General features: G+C 49.3%; 1 protein-coding gene across 4 annotated transcripts in view; it reads right to left on the bottom strand.

Moving 5' to 3' along the window:
* The window catches only part of Nipal3 (NIPA like domain containing 3), a 39,383-nt gene that overhangs the window by 17,100 nt on the left and 2,214 nt on the right, over window positions 1-20,069 (bottom strand). For 3 of the 4 annotated variants that reach the window (XM_029476384.2, XM_021161036.3, XM_029476385.2), the window contains exons 2-6: window positions 18,095-18,444; window positions 9,697-9,765; window positions 6,376-6,547; window positions 4,319-4,378; window positions 942-1,087 (exon numbers count right to left, since the gene is read on the bottom strand). In XM_029476384.2, coding sequence (XP_029332244.1) covers window positions 942-1,087; window positions 4,319-4,378; window positions 6,376-6,547; window positions 9,697-9,765; window positions 18,095-18,199 — 552 coding nt within the window. In that variant the 5' untranslated portion in view covers window positions 18,200-18,444. Of the gene's footprint in view, window positions 1-941; window positions 1,088-4,318; window positions 4,379-6,375; window positions 6,548-9,696; window positions 9,766-18,094; window positions 18,445-20,069 lie in introns of those variants that run through there. The other variant, XM_085838849.1, reaches the window with a different exon arrangement.

The following is a 20,069-nucleotide window of genomic DNA, read 5'->3' as shown; positions in this document are numbered from 1 at the left end:
AGAGTCAGGCGGTCATTGCATCTGTCTCTAAATTGCTTATGGGACCGTGGGGAAGTCTAAACGTCCCCAAACTTCTGGGACATCCTCTGCACAGTAGAGGTAACTCCATTTACAGAGCACCAGTCAGTGCTACGCTGGGTGAACTCTCCCCACAAGCGAGACACCATGCTTGGCATGGTTACTACGCAAACTCCTTACACCAACATAGTATTATGAGGTGGGGAGCATTACGTCCCACCTGGCCAATGACTTGAACCTGGGTAACTTGTCTAAGGGTCCGTATTCTTTCCCAGTGACCATACTGTATGGGGCTGGAAGCCTAAAGCCTCGCATGGCCAAGCTGCTTCAGCAACAGAAACTCCCTAGTAGCTGATTCAAAGCTTGCAGTTTGAGAAGGCCTACCTGCCTATCGTCAGCCTCCTGCCCTTTCTAGCCCCCTTCAGGGCCTAGGTGCCTGGCTGTATGTCCTCTAAGGGAGTCAGACCCAGCACCCAGCAATGCTAAGGCAGCAAACTGTAACAATGGCTCAGCTCCCTTGCCAGCCCCAAACCCATACTAAAGTCTACTTATTCCTAAAACTGACGGGAGAACATGGGCAAACGAGTATTCCAAGGTGAGAGATTTTAACTGGAGGCCATTAACTCCAGGTCTTCCATGTCTGCAGGGTCCGCTCTCAGTTCCAGTGGGTGTGTCTTACCTAGCTGTCTTGGGCCTTTGTCAATCTGCAAGCTAGCCTCGTGTTAGGGAGGAGTCATACAGGATTTCACATGATTACTGGTAGATACCCAATCAGGTATACACAGACTACACAGACTGACACAGTAACATTCCCAAGGCTGCGGCTGCGTGTGTGTGTGTGTGTGTGTGTGTGTGTGTCCTCCCGGGGACCAACTGCTGGGACTTGACTCCTGTCCAAGCAAAAGGATGTCACCGTCACTTACCATGTACAGGAGAAATGGCCAGCTTACAAGGTGCCTGGCGATGTTCTCGCCTGTCATCTTCTCATGACTGTTGGGTGCAAATGTCACTAGCAGGTAGGTGCCCACGATGGCCAAGCCACAGCCAACAAAGGACAAGACATAGCGTCCTGTGGGGAAGCAGGGAGAATGGTCAAAGCCTTGGGCATGGCTCAGGTGCATTGGAGAGGTCTTAGCAAGTCAGGGCAGCTTTTGCCTGTGTGCTGGCTACTTTTAGGTCAACTTGACACAAGCTAGAGTCATCTGAAGTGAGGGAACCTCAATTGAGAAATGCCTCAGTAGGATCTGTCTGTTGGCAGACTTGTAGGCATTTTCTTAATTGCAGATTGATGGGGAGGGCCTAGCCCACTGTGGGTGGGGCCATGTGTAGGCTTGTGGTTCTATAAGAAAGCAGGGCTGTAAGCAACACTAATGAGTCCTGGTGCCTTCAGAGATGAGAGGGAATTAGATCTCCTGGAACTGGAGTTATAGACAGTTGTGATCCACCATGTGGGTGCCAGGGATTGAATCCAGGTCCTCTGCAAGAACACCAAGCGCTCTTAACCACTGAGCATTTTGTCCAGGTCCCCTTAATGTATGTGTGTTTTACAGATTGTTTTCTTACTTGATTTGATTCATTTTACAAAAACTTTTAAAACTTTATTTTGTGTGGGTGTTTTGCCTACACAGAGTGACAGACGGTTGTGAGCTGTCACATGGATGCTTAAAACCAACCCCAGGTCCTCTGCAAGAGCAGCCAGTGCTCTTAACCACTGAGCCATCCCTCCAGCCCATTATTTTAAGATTTATTTTTACTTATGTGAATGCGTGTGTATTTGTACGCTGCCTTTGTGAAGTCACAGATATGTGAGCTCATGCCTGGAGCGTTTTTATAATGCTATTGGGGGAGGTACATCAGAGCCTCTTCACACATGCGCATCATGAGCTTTGTGCACATTCATTCCCTTAAATGCCATTCTAAAAAGCTTAACCAAACCAGCTGTGGTGGCGCACACCTTTAATCCCAGCACTCGGGAGGCAGAGGAAGGAGGAGCTCTGAGTTCGAGGCCAGCCTGGTCTACAGAGTGAGTTCCAGGACAGCCAGGGCTATACAGGGAAAAAAAAAAAAAAAAAAAAAACTGTCATGGAAAACTAACTAACCAATCAACTAAACCCAAACCAAACCCAAACCAAACCTTAACAAAACTCTGATGAAGGTCGCATGTGCATGCACACAGGAAGTGCTAGAGGGAGTCTTGAAGTAAGCAGGGGTACCACACCCATGTCCCCAGCACCCAAGTCAGGAAAGGAGACCTCAGGAGCGCCCCAGTTCCCACAGCCTGCCACAGGGTAGCATGGCCCCTGAGCAGCGACACTGCTCATTGAGGTTTGAGTGACACTGAGGGTGTCAACTGCTTTGGCTTTTTTTTTTGTTATTGTTGTTTTTGGTGTTTTGTTTGTTTGTTTGTTTTTTCAAGACAAGGTTTCTCTGTATAGCCCTGGCTGTCCCGGAACTCACTCTGTAGACCAGGCTGGCCTCGAACTCAGAAATCCGCCTGCCTGTGCCTCCCAAGTGCTGGGATTAAAGGCGTGCTCCATCACTGCCCGGCTGCTTTGGCTTTTTGTAGACATGGACCTGTGGGGGCTCTTTAGGTCACTCAGCAGGTGTTTGTGAGGCCCACGTGTCCTGTGCCAACTGGGTTCATTCACTCTTGCCTGCCTAGCAGTGGGCCATGTGACAGCGACTGTTCTGCTGCTGGGCCCTGTCTGTAGCCTTGGGTTGTATAGACTATGCCCCAACCATAAAGTTATTTCATTGCTACTTCATATTGTAATATTGCTATTGTTATGAATTGTGATGTAAACATCTGACATGCAGGCTAACTGATATGTGACCCCTGTGAAAAGGTCATTTGACCCCACAGGTTGAGAACCCTGGTGTAAGGGCTCTGTCTGTGTTCTTGGTTACTTTTATGGTATACTCTTAATGTCTTGTAGCCATTCTGGGGCCGGTGGGGACTATGTTCACCTTTAGGTTTTTCAGTACTGGGAGTGGAACCAGAACCTTGAGCACTGGGCAAGCTCTCCCACTGAGCCACACCCCAAGCCCCTGCAAGGTGGTTCTTATGTGCATTTCAGAGGGAAGTTCCAACCTAGAATCCCTCTGTGGGCAAGCTAAGAAGGAAATAAAACTCCCAAAGCAAACAAAGAGTAACTTTTAACAGGGACTTTGTCCCTTTCCAACCGCAGGTGCTCGCAAGGATCAGCTTCAGGGCTATTGTTAGTCTGTCCTGAGGTCTCCTGGGGACCATCAATGAGACCCAGGACAGAGTGAAGGCTAAGAGACCTATGCCTCTTCCCCAGTGGCCTATCATACTCCAGTGGGGAAGGTCCAGCTCAGACTTGGCCAGCTGTGGGCTAGCACACACTGCACTCACGTTAGACTACGGTCTCCTGAGAGCAGTGCTCCACAGCCCTACTGACACACCCTATGACACAGTGTGACTGGTGTCCAGTGGAGGGACCTCGATTGACACTAAAACCCCTTGATCACGGGGTCCATGTTTCTCAGTTGGTCAGGATTATCTATAAACAAATTAAACATGGGACTTCCATCTTTTTCCTCCCTTCTGTCCTTCTAAATGGTATGAGACAATACTTCTGGGTCAATACCGTGGCTCTGTAAACCCAGATGATACCTCGGGGCTTGGGGACTAGGCCCAGGTCTAGCTGAGCCGAGGGATATTTTGAGGGACTATGACCAGGTTTCCTGGGCTGCAAGCTCAAACTCAGCTTTATCCATAATGAACTAAAGGTTTCTGGCTTCTAGGTTTGACTCCTGTGGATTTAAAACTCCATCAGAGAGTCACTGGGTTTTTCTATTTATTTATTTATTCATTCTATTTATTTATTCATTCTATTTATTTATTTATTTATTTATTTATTTATTTATTTATTTATTTATTATATGTAAGTACACTGTAGCTGTCTTCAGACACTCCAGAAGAGGGTGTCAGATCTTGTTACGGATGGTTGTGAGCCATGGTTGCTGGGATTTGAACTCAGTACCTTCGGAAGAGCAGTTAGTGCTCTTAACCACTGAGCCATCTCTCTAGCCCCTGGGTTTTTCTAAGTCTCCAACAACAAAGTCCCAAGCTGTATAGACTGCAGGAATGAAGGAAGGGAAATTTTCTACTGGGCCACAGACAATTCTAATGGGTAGCTGGGCTTGGGTTATTTAATGTAACATCCCAGGAGCATGGAACCCAGAAGGGAGCAGGTATCAGAGCATCTTTCCATGGCAGGGGTGGGGATGGAGGAGGTGAAAGGGGGAGGGGGGAGGGGCTCCATCAGAGACTTACTCACAAAGTCCTTAGGTTTCCATTTTTCCTTGATGAATATGATTCCGATGATGGCGCTTGCTGGAAAAAGCCAAACACAGAGGCGTGAGGCTGTTGCCAGGCAGAGGGCGCCTCTTATCCACACTCTCCCCGTGGCTCATTTCCACACAGCCTCTTGCCCATGTTCCGCATGCTCCCCAGAGACCTTTAGAGCTTGCTCTCCTTCAGCCTCAGACTCTCCATCTGGGAGTGGGGACCTTCCAGAGCCTTCTGTGGCATCTCTCATAAGCCAGGGCCCTGGGCCGAGAGGGTCCATTGTTGCGAGAGGTAACTTACATGTGTGACTTTGGGCATGCTCACCCTGAGAGGTGGGCACACTGTTAGTCTTCTTTGGTAAATGGGGATAGTGAGGCAAAAGGGGTGAAGCTGGTATGAAAAGGCAAGATTTGAAACCAGGACCGTGGGGGCCAGAGCCTTTCTTCTTCTACTACTGTATCCTCCTTCTCCCATGATGCTCGACCCTCCCTGACTACTGCAGAGTCACTGCTTTAATTTAAGCTCCTGTGATCATCGTACTGGGCAGGCCTGGCAGCCACTGTGAATGACTTCATTACTAGCCCAGCTCTGCCTCTGCCGGCTGGGCGACCCTGGGGAAGTCACCTCACTAGTGACAGCCTTCTATGAGAACGTGTTCTGGGTCCGGCTGCATCATATCCTGCCACACATTCAGGAGGCCACTGATGGAGGTCGCTGTTGACCAGATGCGCGTACACCGTGCAGCTCAGCAAACTCTGAGAGAAGGGGCCTTCTCTCCAGTCTTATTGACTACGCCCACGGCCACCTTCCTCTCTACTTCTCTGCCCACCTCAGAACCAGTCCACAGACCCTACTGAAAACTCCTTCTCTGACTTATAGGATAATAACTGCAAATCACTTATCACCCAGTAAATGCTCATCATGAAACAATCCTTGTTATTGAACGGTGACAGAAAACCCACAGGTGGCCCTCGGATGAGCCGTTACTGTGTTAAATTTATTTCTCACTGCGTAGTCTCTGTAGCCCAAAGAACGCCTTAAAATCCAGTGGCTGACTGTCGCCCCCTCCCCCAATCTTGGCACAATTTACCCTACTTACTTATTTATCGTGGCAATGGGGTTCAAAACCAGGGCCTGGTACCAACCAGGCCCTCATCCCTGGCCTCTAGGTTTGAAAAGTTTGGTTACTTATTTGAAAGCAAAGATTCTGATCACTTACGCCTCACTGTGAATGAAGTCCCTCAGGGGTCTTTGGAGCCCCCAAGCAGCGGGCAGAACGGAGGCAAGGATTTAATTCTATCAGTGGGGCTGGGTGGAGCCCTGAATGCAGGAAGCAATCCAGAGGACCACCGCGGAAGGTGGGGATTGACAAAGGACTTGCCTTAACTAGGGACATTCAAAGTACCTTAGAAAAAGACACTGGGCCGGGTGGAGGTGGCCCACGACTTTAATCCCAGCACTTGGGAGGCAGAGGCAGGCGGATTTCTGAGTTTGAGGCCAGTCTGGTCTACAGAGTGAGTTCCAGGATAGCCAGGGCTACACAGAGAAACCCTGTCTCAAAAAAACAAAACAAACAAACAAACAAAAAAAAAGGGAGGCTCTTCTAATAGCAATTTGGAAATCCAATTGAATTGCCCACTTTGCTAATTTCTTATCCTTGGTAGTGACGGTAGTGACTGCCTACAGAGCAGAGAATTCTGAGCTCCCAGCTAGGCTGGCTGGAAGGAGAGCTGTAATTGATTAATAATGTCTTCCCTGAGCCCAGGAGGGGCAGTTACCACCATGTGTCATACACAGCCCCATTTAAGGAGAACTAAAACACCAAGATTCTTTGCTATCCTGTGAGTAGGAGAGAGCCAGGCTGACCTCAAACTCACAAAGACCCACCTGTCTCTGCCTCCCAAGTGCTGGGATTAAAGGTGGGTACTGCAATGGCTGGCCCGGAGAATAGTTTTTTAATGCGAGTGCTCTGAGCCTCATTCATGGTGGCACTTGGGCCACCCAGAGCATGGGTTCTGGGTGATGAGAAGGTTGGGGCTTACCTATCACGGAGACGGCACTGAGGGGCACGATGAGCGACAGTGGAGCAAAGGCGTAGGAGGCGAACACGCCCAGTTCCCCCAGTAGCAACAGGAGCAGCCCCAGCCACCATGTCTTGGTCTTGAAGTAGGCCCGTGGGTCCTTGGAGCCTGCTAGGCGGATGTGGCAGTATTTCTACAAGGCCAAGAAGGAGTTCAATTTGACCGGAGGTTTTGAGAAAAGGAAAGGCTCTGCTGAAGGAATCCAAGCTGACACTCCACCTTTAAAAACCATTTTCGTGGGTCTGAGTGGGATTTGGGGGACATGTGGGTTGGACCCTGACATGGAGATTTAGTCACATGTATGTGGATATTGAAATATGCACATATGTGTACAGGGTCCATGTTCCTAGGTATGTGGGTGTGTACATACATGTGTATGTGTGTGTGAGTTTGTGTGTGAGTGGGGGGGTCACAGAGAAAAGAATCTTTCATCATGGTTTTTGAGACAGAGTGACTCAGCGGTCTAGGTATAACAAATAGGCTCAGCTGGCTGGCCAGTGAGTTCCCGCCATGCACTTGTGTGTGGATTACAAATGCGTGCTATCACAACGGGCTGGTTTTACATCAGTTCTAGGGACTGAATTTAGGTCCTCATGTCTGCAAGGCAAGGACTTTACCCAGTAAGCTATCTCTCCTGTCTCTGTCTCTGTCTCTGTCTCTGTCTCTCTCTGTCTCTGCTTCTCTCTCTGTCTCTGTCTCTCTCTCCTGTCTCTGTCTCTCTCTCTCCTGTCTCATAGCCCAAGGAGATCTTGAGATTTCAATCCTTGCAGGGGTGGGGCATAGGGATGGCTCAGCGCACTATGTTGCAGTTACAGAGAACCTGTGTTTCGTTCTCAGCACCCATGTGGTGGCTTATAAACCACCTGTAACTCTAGTTCCGGGAGGTACAGTTCCCTCTCCTGACATCCACAGACACCAGGCACCCACGTGGTACACAGACAGTAGACAAACACTCACATGCACAAAAATAGAATAAAGAAATCTGGAAAAGAGAAAAGAAATGACAATCTACCCCCCTGCCTCATGAATGCTGGGATTCCAGGCACGAGCCGCCGTGCCTGGTTAGAAACAGACATCCCTAAGGCACTCCCAGGAGAACTGCAGTCTAAGTCTAAGGTCCCTGCTTTGGCTGGGCCCTTGGGTTGACCTCCTCCTGGCTGCCACCCCCAGCAATCCCTGCCTGTGGATGCTCAGGGGGCCACACCCTCCTGCACATGGTGGGTGGCGGCTCCTGCTGGCTGGGTTTGTGGATAACAGGGAGTCTGCCCTCTTAGAGTCGGTGAGAGGCTCGAGCACAGACTCATGTTCTTTTCTTCTGGAAATATGAACTTAGGACGCAGAAACTGAGACCTTAACTGAAGAAGACAGAAAGAAGGTCTTGGGGGCTATAGGCTATAGGAGAAGACGGGAAGGTTCAGGGAGACTGACTCTTCCACAGCATGCTGCTGAGAACAGGACAGCCCTCTGCCTGACCCAGAAGTAGGCAGCTCATGGCTCTTAGAAGCAGGGGATGCCTGCTGCATTATGGGATTTCTCGGGGTCAGCAGTGCCAGCTCTATGATTCGGCTTCCCAGAAGCAGCACCTGAGACCTGGGAAGTTATGTGGGAGATGATTCCAGAAGGTTTAAGTGAGGAAGGGGGAGGGGAGGCAGGCAGGCAGGCAGGCTAATGAATGTGGGCTATGATGATGAGACTTAGTTTTTGTTTTGTTTTGTTTTGTTTTGGTTTTGGTTTTTCAAGACAGGGTTTCTCTGTGTAGCCCTGGCTGTCCTGGAACTCACTTTGTAGACCAGGCTGGCCTCAAACTCAGAAATCCGCCTGTCTCAGCCTCCCGAGTGCTGGGATTAAAGGCGTGCACCACCACGCCCGGCTGAGACTTAGTTTTTAAGGCTCAGAGAACCTCTGAGAAATCTAATAGAGATCATTTACCAACTGACTCCTCTTGCCACCTACCACAGTGGCCACCAGCATGGGGACACGCCTGTCTCCTGGGACACAGCTGGATCAATCCCCTGGACCTCAGGGGAAGCTCTTCAAGCTGCCAGCTTGCTCCACAGCATAGCTGTGGTCACTATCAGGCTGGGGGCAGTGGAGGCTCTACAGTAACTGCTGCAGCCTCTCTGCCCAAGACTTGAAGCATGGACAGTTCGAGAATCAGAGCTGAAGGTGATGGCATCATGATGGTCCCAGCAGCAGAAGGCTTACTGCAGTATGGGCCAAGTCATTAGGGTACCATGCCACAGCTTATAGAGAGAATCTCTTATGTACTGTGTGGAAGCATCACCTGTCAATAAAAAGCCGATGGCCTATTAGCTGAGGCAGGAAATAGAAGGTGGGACATCCAGCAGAGAGAGGGAGAGGATTCTGGGAAAGAGTCAAGAGCAGGAGGATTCACCACATGGACTCTGAGGGAATTGGACGTGTGAAACTAGGAGAGGTAACCAGCCATGCGGCAGGCGTAGAATAAACGGGTTCTATAAGTTATGAGCTAGTTGGGGAATGAGACAAAGCTTAAGGGCTAGGCATTTATTCATAAATAATTAAGTCTCACAGTTGTTATTTTGGGAACTGGATGCAGGTAGAAAATTCCAAGCCTGCAACGGCTTGAGAGACGGGGCTGGGCAGGGGAGAGGGCATTGTAAGTCTGGTGTCTTCTGTGCGAGCATGTGACCCGAGTCTGGATCCCACCATCCATGTAAAAAGCCAGGCATGGCAGGAGGTGCCTGTGATCCCACACTAGGGCCACAGAAACACAAAGTGCTTCTTGCTCTCACTGAGCTCCAGGTTCAGTGAGAGACCTTGTCTCAGAAAAATTAGGTGGGGCAGGAGAGGCGACGCAGCGGCTAAGGGTTAGTGCCACAAGTTAGGGTCTCACCATCCACACCAGGGACTGCACAAAACTCCAGCTCCAGGGTAATTGGATGCTTCTGTAGCATCTGGGCTCATGTGCACACACCCATTCTCTGACACATATAGCTCAAAGTAGAACAAGTCTTACAGAGGAAAGAAGGTGGCGAGCAATTGAGAAAGGTGCCCATCATCGATCTCTGACTTCCAGTGGGTGTAGATGTACACACCTGCACACATATGTGTGCACACACATGCATATGCCTCACATGTGCACATAGAAGGAACACTGGAGCTTCTGACCTATAGGAGCCTGGTGGGGAGGGGGAGGGGGAATAGACAGAGACTGTGGAGAGATTCGGGGTGTAGACAGCAGACCTGGCTCACCGGCTGCTCCTCTGCCTGGGACAGCCCCGGCTGGCATCTGAGACTCACCTGCAGGTTAAGGGCAATGCTGACCACCAGGTGCCCAAAAATGGCCAAGAGTGCTCCGATCAAGTTTTCCTAGAAGGAAACAGAACAGACGTGAGTAGCACTTAAGGGGTCCTGGGACATATGTGATATCCAACAGTTTACCCCCAAACAAAACTGAACAAGGTCCACACTTCCCATCCTTGCCTCTACTGAACCTGGACTGTTGCTACCTAGAGATCAGCCAGCTGCCTTACAGATTCACAGGGCAGGGCTCTGTCCTGAGCTGGCTACATTTAGAAAGAACCATCTTTGGTTGTCCCTGCCTTGGTAACCAAAGCAGACCTAAACTGACCCCACTGGCCCCTGAGATCCGTTGATCTGCCGCCATCTTGTACAGAAAGGCAATATGTATACACCAGTATGGATGAGGGAAACTAGGGCTGGGACGTCTTGCCAGGGGAGCCTTATCATCTCCTGATGGTTCAGCAAGAGCCTCGAAACTAGCCAGCTTTCCTGGGGACATTTTAGTCATTTCATCCACAAAACCTCATTTACATCACTCTAGTGGTAAGATACTGGTTCCTTGGTATGGTATTGTTTTTTTTAATTAAAAAAAATCAGCCAGCATGCATATATATATATATATATATATATATCATTTGTTGTTGTTCTTTTTTGTTTGTTTTTCAAGACAGGGTTTCTCTGTATAGCTCTGGCTGTCCTAGAACTCACTCTGTAGACCAGGCTGGCCTCAGAAATCCGCCTGCCTCTGCCTCCCGAGTGCTGGGATTAAAGGCGTGTGCCACCATGCCCAGCTCCAGCCAGCATGTATTTATTATGGAATAATTGGGAAACACAGGGGACAAAGATAGCAATAGGAGCAGGTGTGCCGGCCACGGCTGGGAGTCCAGCACTTAGGAGGCAGAGGCAGGCAGAAGATGAGTTCAAGGGCAGCCTCTGAGCTTATCTCAGAAAACAAAACCCTGGGTCTGGAGAGATGGTTAAGTGTGCATATTGTTCTCCCAGGGGACCTGAGTTTACTTTCCAGCATCTGTGGGAGGCAGCTCACAATGGCCAGTTGCCCTAGCTCCGGGAGACGTGACGCCTCTGCCCTACCCCCCAACAGTGCTCATGTGCCCAGCGTACTGTGAACATATTTCTGTCTTAGGCACAGTGAACTCATCATTTTGAAAAGGTCAGCAGGTACCGTGCCAACCCAAGCTACACTCTCACCCCAGGTGACCATTTAAAATTTCTATCTATGTTTGTGCACATGAATGTTTTCTGTGAATGTGTGTGTATATGTGCACCATGCGCATGCCTAGTGCCTGCATAGGCGGGGATGGAAGGGTGGGGAGTGGGGGTGGGCAGGTACCAGGTCCCCAAGAACTAGAGTTCTAGACAGTCCTCTGCGAGAACAACACATGTTCTTAACTGCCGAGCCATCTTCCCAGTCCCCCATCTGACTATTTTGACCGAGCAAACATGATTGTTCCATGTGGTTCACCTTGTGACTGAACCGCTGTTACTTGCAGAGAGACCATGTCATCCTTTGATGCCTTGTTGACTTGAAACAACAGGGCTGCTGAGAGGCCCCTGCTTTATGCCAAGTAGAAGTTAAGAGCTAAGAAGGGGAAAGCCTCCCACCACACAGACAAGCCCATGCCGCCGTCAGGGAGGGCCAATGAGAAGGTTCTGAGCGGGGAGAACCAGAGAACTCACAAGGACGAACCAGAACCAGCGTGAGCTCTGGATCACCTCTCAGTTAGGGATTCAGGGAGTCAAGGCTCAGTCACAGGGGGCTCACACGTGACAGCAGGGCCTCCCCACACAACCTGAGGAGAGCTGGGCCTGGTGGGGGACCCATCTGTGATCTCAGCACGGGGGAAGTGAGCCAAGCCCTCTCTTTAGGGACACAGTGAGTTCAAGACAGACCAGCTTGGGCTACATAGCAAGACCTTATCTTTTTTTTTTTTTTAAGAGATATATTTATTGTATGTTTGTGAGTACACTGTCGCTGTCTTCAGACACACCAGAAGAGGGCATCAGATCTCATTACAGATGGTTGTGAGCCACCATGTGGGTGCTGGGATTTGAACTCAGGACCTCTGGAAGTGCAGTCAGTGCTCTTAACCACTGAGCCATCTCTCCAGCCCCACAAGACCTTATCTTAAAGAAAAAAATAAATCAAAACCCACGGGGCTGGAGAGATGGCTCAGTGGTTCTTAGGGCTCTTATAGAGGACTCTACTTCCAGGGATTCAACACCTCTTGGAGGACTCTTAAATACATGTGGTGCATATATATATATATATATATATATACATACATACACACGCACACACATGCACTCATATGTACACACACACCAAAATAAAAAACAAAACAAAAACACCAAACCAAACCAACCCCCCTAAACTAACCAGACAGCAAACGCCCCCAAACAGCCCTAAGGGATGGTACTCCACTGAATCTCTCAGCACCAGAGCTGGAAGCCCACGGCAGATTAAGTACAGATAGGAAGGTCCAAACAGAAGCGTGACTTCTGGCCTCCTGATGACAGTGCTGGCTCACATGGTCTCCAGGTACTCTGAGGAGTTTGTTCAGAAGGTAAGAAGTGACCTGGGGTGGGGGTGGGGCACTGTGTAAGCACTCCTCTGTGCTGACGTGCTGAGTTTGCTCTGCAAAGCCCATTTGCCCAGCCCATTAATCTTCACGTTTAATAGCCGGTTCCAGACAGACACGGTGAATAACAGCAGCTACCACTCACGCCCTCGGATCGGAGTGTCTCCAAGGGCCTCATCAGCGCTAATTATGCCCCCGAACCTTTGTGAAGTAGTGCGTGGACTAGTTTTATGAACATTTAAAGTCATGGACTGCTGCCACCACCCAGGGGTTACACGGTTTGAACACACATCCACCAGCTGCCCTCAGGGCTTGGCATGGGGCATTCAGAGCCAACAAGGATCCGGCCTGAAGTTCCTCTTCCAACCCCAGAGCCTGAAGACTCATGTGGCATAAGCTAGGAGTCCTCGTCATCTATTCTGTGAGGCCTCTGGGCCAGAGTGTCCTCAGAGTGAAACTTGGAAGGCTATCATTTGGGCAGAGACAGCAGGATTTCAAACTGCTTCCTATCACAGCTTCAAGCTCCTGGAAATGTCAGTATCAGGGAGACAGAGAGGGGAGAGGCTGGTTCCAGCTGGTGCTATGGTTTGTCTTCTAATCTTTTTATTTAAAAAAAATTTTTTTTTAAAGACAATGTCTCCTGCTGGGCAGTAGTGGCGCACGCCTTTAATTCCAGCACTCAAGGAGGCAGAGGCAGGCAGATTTCTGAGTTTGAGGCCAGCCTGGTCTACAAAGTGAGTTCTAGGACAGCCAGGGCTACACAGAGAAACCCTGTCTCAGAAACAAAACAAAACAAAAACAAAAACAAAAGACAATGTCTCCTGTAGACCAGGCTAGCCTCCAACTCATTTTGTAGCTGAGGATATCTTCGAATTCCTGGTCCTCCTGCCTACACTCCTGAGTAGGCCACCAAGCCTGTGAGCTTCTACCGCTCGCCATTCCTGTCGTCCTTACTAGCAATGTCTCCAGGCAATCCCTTCAAAAGCTGAGATTTTTTTCTAAACTAAAATGGATTTTGGTTTGTTTGTTTGTTTGTTTGTTTGGTTTTTTTTTTGCCCCTATGACTCTGAAAGAAAATGAAGTGTTTCTGGGAAGGAGCTGCAGGTTAGAGGTGGTCCCTGTGTGTGTAGATTATTGGCACCCAAGTGAGTCAGAGCCACATGCCAGTGCCAAGGTCCCCCTCGGGTCTGATCCCACCAGCATCCGTTTAAATACCACCATCATCACAGTCATCTCTTGATGGTTAAACTGACCTCCCACAATGCTTTGGGCTGTGTTCAAGGCTGAGACAGAGCTTGATATGTCTGGTAATCAACTGGAACTGGAGACCATCATGAACTCTACCCCTTCATGTGACAGAGACAGAAACTGAGGCACTGAAAGAGAGGGCCTGACTTGTCTAAGATCAGCTGTGCGGATAAAGCTGAGCTGTTCTGATCTTCACGAAGGCCCTCTGCCCGTCACCCATCCTCCCTCCAAAGAGCTGTAAACAGGTAAGGTTCAGCCTTGAATCCTGGCTGGCTCCAGGTGGTTGGCATTCCAAGGAGTGAAGTCCCGCCAACCAGGTTCTGCCATGCCTGCAACTTGGCTTCAGGCCACCTCCCTGACACTGTCTTTAACAGGCGAGGCATTCCCTGCCTTGTGACAGCCATGCCCGCACCCGTGGCAGGAACAGGAGCCTAGCAGACTGCCTGGGACAAGTAGCACAAAATGGTGGCCGGGACCCTGGACACCGGCAATGAGTAGATACCAATTCTGTCTTTGTGACTGTATAGACTGTGAGGACTCAGGCAAGTTCAAGGACTTCTCTGTGCTAGTTTCCTTGTAAGTAAAAGGATGTTATCACGGACTCTACGCCCTGGCCTTTTGGGAGGCTTAGTACAATCCCTGCTCCACAGTCAACACTCAACACACACCAGCTGCTATTATGACGCATGTGGCATTGATTGTTAATTGACTATGGGTAAAGGATCTGTATGTCCCTGCGGGCAACAGGTGAGGAGGGAGCTGGGTAGACGGAAGGGTTTCCCAGGCAAAACGGGAGACTTCCTCATGTGGCTTGGGGTTCCTCATGTGGCTTGGGGTTCCTCATTCTGTGCATCCTGCCATCCCCCTAATTACCTACCCTACAGGGTGGATGCTGGCCTCACCTGCGGGGAGAGCCTGTGAGTTTCCCAGGCTTTAATTCAAGATATACCAAAGCTGGGACTTGAAGCCGGCCTGTCTGAGTCCAAAGTCTGAGGTCTCGGCACTCTACTCTGCCATCTCTCTAATGTAGTCCTCCCTCCCTTCCTCCTCTTTCCTTCCCTCCCTCCTGTCCTCCCCATTCCTCCTTTCCTTCTTTTTTTTTTTTCTTTTTTTTCCTTTTTTTTTGGATTTTTTGAGACAGGGTTTCTCTGTGTAGCCCTGGCTGTCCTGGAACTTACTCTGCAGACCAGGCTGGCCTTGAACTCAGAAATCCGCCTGCCTGTGCCTCCCAAGTGCTGGGATTAAAGGCGTGTGCCACCACTGCCTGGCTGGCTGGCTTCCTTCCTTCCTTTCTTTCTTTAAATATGGGGACCGAGTCTCACTATGTAGACCAGGTTGGCCTGGAACTTGCAGAAATCCATCTGCCTCTGTTTCCCAAGTCCTGGGTTTAAGGGCGCGTGTCACTTTTTTCTCTTAATAACTGGTCCACGTGGAGACCTATCTTCTCCACTTCTCTCCTGGATCCCAGGGAATGTGCATCCCTTTCACTTGCAGGGCTGCCCTAGTTGATAGTCTGATTCACCTGAGGCTGCTCTAGAAACCATATCCTCCAGGACTCTAGCCTAGGTCTGCTGGATCAGGATTTGCAAAGGGAGAGCAAGGGGTAGGGGTTGGGGGTGGGGGTGGGGGTGGAGGCTGCAGGCAGAAAGCTGTATTCAAGGCTGAGACAGAGCTCCCAGATATATCTGGTAATCAGCTGGAACTGGGGACCATTACAAAACCCTTCATGTGACAGAGACAGAAACAGGCACTGAAAGAGAGGGCCTGACTTGTCTAAGATCAGCTGTGCCGATGAAGCTGAGCTGTTCTCCTGATCTTCATGTAGGCGCTCTGCCCATCACCCACTCTCCCTCTAAGAAGACCGCAGTGGCCACGAGGGGAAGTGGACAATGACAGGCTTCCGTGAAAAGAAGATTAAAGAGCAGGAAGAGCCACCTTGGCTTTGAGATAGACCCAGCTCTGCACAGGAGCTTTCTAGGTGGGCTGGAACCAGCAGGGAGAGTGACAGCCAGTCCTCGCTTTGTCTACAGTGAGCCCGACTCCAGGCAGACGTTCATGGCGCTCATACACGTGTATCAGCACATGTCCCCTGTGGGATGGAATTAAAATGAATACAGTCCTTTCGCTCTCCTTGTGCCTCTCTGCCTAGCACCTTCTTTGGCCTACAGGGTGACAGGGCCCTCAGGAGTTATGTTGAAGCAGAGAGGACACTGGCTGAGAAACCATGGTGCCATTGAGGGGGTACCACTTAACCTCTTGCCTCAGTTTCCTCATCCCTAAAGTGGGGATGGAGATGCTATTGCCAGACACCCGCTGAAACCTAGATGTTGTAAGTGGGTCACCGTTCCAAGCTTCATATGGCCGAACTCATTTGTCCCTCCTGTCAGGAGGCAGGTATTACTGTACCCCGTTTTATAGATGATGAAGAAGAAGGGGCACACTCTTAGTGCTGCCGAGAAGACGGCCTGGAAGAATACACGGGAAGGACCCAGCACAGCACGGAACAGAACGGAAGCTCGACACGTGTTACTCGTCAAGGTTATTATCACCACTCAGAGCTAACACTAGTCACGGTTTTTCCTGTCAATGTGCCACATGATCTCAAGTATGTCACTCCCCGCCATTCGGCTCCACTTCCCCAACCCATAAAGCCTGGGTGTTAGACTGGATGATCTCTAAATCTCTTCTGGCCCACTGTGTTATCAGTGTTGACTATGAGGGCTACCTTAACATCGTTATTACTTAACTTTATGTGTATATGTGTGCACCTGAGTCTGTGTCTGTGCACTACGAGGATGCGGTGCCTGAGGAAGGTCAGGAGAGGAGCTGGATTCCTTGGGTACCAAGAATGGAACTTGAGTCCTCTGTAAGAGCAGTAGGTACTCTTAACCACGGAGCCGTCTTTCCAGCCCCTGTGATGGTTCTTTTCACTGTCAGCTCGGTACAACCTGGGAAGAGCCTCAATGAAGGATTGTCGAGATCTGATTGGCCTGCAGGCTTGTCTGTGAAGACTGCGTTATGTTAATTGATGCAGGAAGAGCCGCCCACTGTGGGCGGCACCATCCCTTAGATCTGGGTCCTAGAGAAGCTGAGAAAGCAAGCTGAGCACTAACCCTCGACCATTCTTCATTTTCTGATCCTGATAACGAAGGCCACATGAGCAGTTCCCTCTCTTGACACTGTAATTTTCCTGCTAGAATGGGTTGTAACCTGGAAATAGGAATTTCTCCCCTATCACAGGGAATGGAAATGAAACTAACAAGTTAACTAATTCAAGAAAACGAACACGTTTTAAAACGGGTTCCAGTCTCTATATGCTTCATTAGGAACACCAAAGTTTGATAGTAAAACCTTTTACCTATTCATAGAGAACAATCTAAAACTCATCCAAGGAAATAATCAGAGATGAGTACCAGGTCTGGTACTCAGTCACGTTCACAGTTCATCCCACATTCAAAACAACCAGACAACAGGGAATCCTTCATGCAAATTCCTGCAGAGCAAGACAACAAGTGCCCGGGCAGGCAGCCATTCTAGAAGTGCACTTTGGGGGCAGCAATCCACTGTCAGTGCCATGGGGGAGTAGACCACCAGGACGGGGATCAGAAACAACCAAGGTCCAAAACCTTCCGAAAAAACATGCCGCCAAATCTTAAATATTAAAAAACAAACAAACAAAAAAAAACCCCCAAAAAACAAAAGACATGGCAGACTGAGACATGAACAGAGAGGCTCTTCAGCTAAAACCCAAACCTAAACTGGAGAGATGGCTCAGTGGTTAAGGGTACAGACTACCCTTACAGAGGTCCTGGGTTGGATTCCCAGCACCCACATGCTGGCTCACAACCATCTGCAACTCCAGATCCAGAAGAAACACCTTCTGATGCCCTTGGGAACAGGGCACAGAAAGACACACACATAAAATAAAGCAAAGCTCATTTCTCCTAACTGGACGGATCCCCCCTTATAACTCTGCATTTCAGATGTGTCTCAGCCTCTCTTGTGTTTTAAACATCTGTATTTATTTGGTTAATGTTATTTCAGAGTGTGTGTGTGTGTGTGTGTGAGAGAGAGAGTGAGAGGGAGAGGGAGAAGAGGGCCTAGAGGACAACTTCTCCATCTTATTTATTGAAGCAGAATTTCGTTTTGTTTTGTTTTGTCTGAATTCAGAGCTGACAGATCTGGTCAGTCTGCCCACCCAGCTTGCTACAGGGATTCCCTTGTGTCTGCCTCCCATTTGCTGGGACTATAGGCAGCCTCCTAGAATTATTTGGCATGTATGTAGGTGTTGTGGATCCAGACCTGGGTTCTCACCCTTGTCTGTCGAGCACTTCGCCAGCTGAGCTGTCTCCCTGGCCCTATTTTTATCTGTTTGAACGAGCATCTCTTTTCTTGTCTTGCCGTGTTGTCCCGTGTCTGTGGAGGACCTTCCTGTTTCTGCTCGTGATGGCCATACAGACCCTGGGCACAGAGGTGAGGCCATTCAAGCTCTTGTGTCCCTCTTGTTAGAAAACCATAAAATTCCCAAAGGAAAGTGAGGTGCTTGCCTTGTAGGAGAAGGAGCCTTCGCTGCTGCTCAGGCTCGTGGAGGTGGCGCCGCTGGTGGGTGGGAGTGGCTGCAGCTGCAGACCTGCACTGTGGGCTCCGTCCATGACTGTCTAGTGGGACATCCTGCCGGGCCAGGCTGGGCTCTGGAGCTGCTGCTAGGCAGGGTGTGAACTGGAAGCCATGTCTCCTGGTGTTCTCCTCCTTCCAGCAGCCGCCTTGCTCCCTTCCTCAGCCAAAGGAGTCCTCTGATCTCTTTTGGTTGATTTACATACAGCCTTCCCGGAGAAGGAAGCGGTGTCTCTCCCCCAAGCAGATGGGTGAGGGCGTGTCTTCTGACTCTGGCCAAGCTCTGGGTGGTGGAGACACACATAAAAAATGCATGGACATGAGACTCGGCTTCACTGCTCGAGAAAGCTCTTCCCACAAAGTACGACTGGCCACACGAAAGGAGACCCTGACAGCATGATTATCAAGCTTCTGACCCCCTTAATAAACAGATCTTTCTAAAACTCTACTCTTGGCTCTTAGACATCCCATTCCCTTTTCTCCCCTTCCTCCCCACCCCAGACCGCCTCCCCTCCCCCGACTTAAACTCCTATTTCACCCATCAGCTTGAGGACAAGATAATGGGCCACCGACATCTGCTTCTCCTTGTCTCTGAAATCAATGAATCAATCGATCCCACGGTCATCAGGTTGGCAGCACCTGCTTACAAGCCCAGCACTCAGGGGAAGCTGTCACAGGACTCCAGGATAGCCTGGGCTACATAATGAGATCTTGTCTTAGAGCAAACCAAACCAACAGTAACAATGATGAACACCCACACCAAACCAAATCACGGGTGTTTCAACTTAGGAAGGAAAGACTATGAGGAAAATCTGCAATGGGGCAGGGGCGCTGTACTGGGAGGTGGGGCCTGATGCCCGGGTCAGCTTGGCTCTGGGTGATTCAGCATCTCATCTGTAAATTGTGGCTTTGAGCTGAAGCAGGGATAAAGATCACCCTGTTAGCTTAACTGGACTGCTGTTTTCAGTGTTTCTCACACTTGTCTCCCAAACAGAGAAGAGAAAATCCAAGAGCTCACAGTGGAAACCCTACCACTGTATTAAAAGGTTCAGCCTTATGCTTTCAAATATATATATATTATACATATTATATATAATATATTATATATTATACATATTATATATAATATATTATATATTATACATATTATATATAATATATTATATATATTATACATATTATATATAATATACTATATATTATATAATATACACACACAGAATAACCACACACAAAGCACCAAACAAAAATCATGAATTTATATTCTATTCTATTGTACAAACTGTTTACTATATTTCACGTTGTAGTTGTTAATGTGTTATCGTCACGTATGTAAGTGTCTGAGGGTCGTCGTGTGTTTGTGGAGGTGGTGGCAGTCAGTCCTTTCCTCCCACAGTGGGTTCCAGGGATTGAACTCAGGCTTCCAGCCTTGCTTGACAGGTGTCTTCACCTGCTGAGCCATCCTGCTGGCTTGAGGACAAGATAATGGGCCACCGACATCTGCTTCTCCTTGTCTCTGAAATCAATGTCTTGACATGTTTTGGATTGCTTCTGATCTGACATGTGCTACCTTGTGTACCTCAGCCAGGTTACCCCCAGCTTCTAAGCCAGTTTCCTTAGCTGTAAAACGTGACTCATGTTTCTGTGCCACCGGCTGCGTGGAAATCCGATGGGATGTGGTGTGCTAAGGTGCACAGAAGACAGCTTGGTGGAGCCAGTTCCTTCCATCCTACATATTGGTCCTGGGGATTGAACTCAACTCATCAAGCTTAACCGAAACTACCCTGACCCACTAAGCCATCTTGTGGACCCACTCCCCAATGTAACCCTATAGTTCATTCATACATCTATACTCTTAGCTGGCAGGCATCTACCCAAGAAAGAGTTGAGGGCCCAGGTTTTAAAAAT

This window comes from Mus caroli, unplaced genomic scaffold (genome assembly GCF_978045245.1).
Source record: "Mus caroli unplaced genomic scaffold, Mus_caroli_1 scaffold_6, whole genome shotgun sequence".
In the NCBI taxonomy this organism is placed as follows: domain Eukaryota; kingdom Metazoa; phylum Chordata; class Mammalia; order Rodentia; family Muridae; genus Mus; species Mus caroli.
This window is presented reverse-complemented; position numbering and strand designations above follow the sequence as displayed.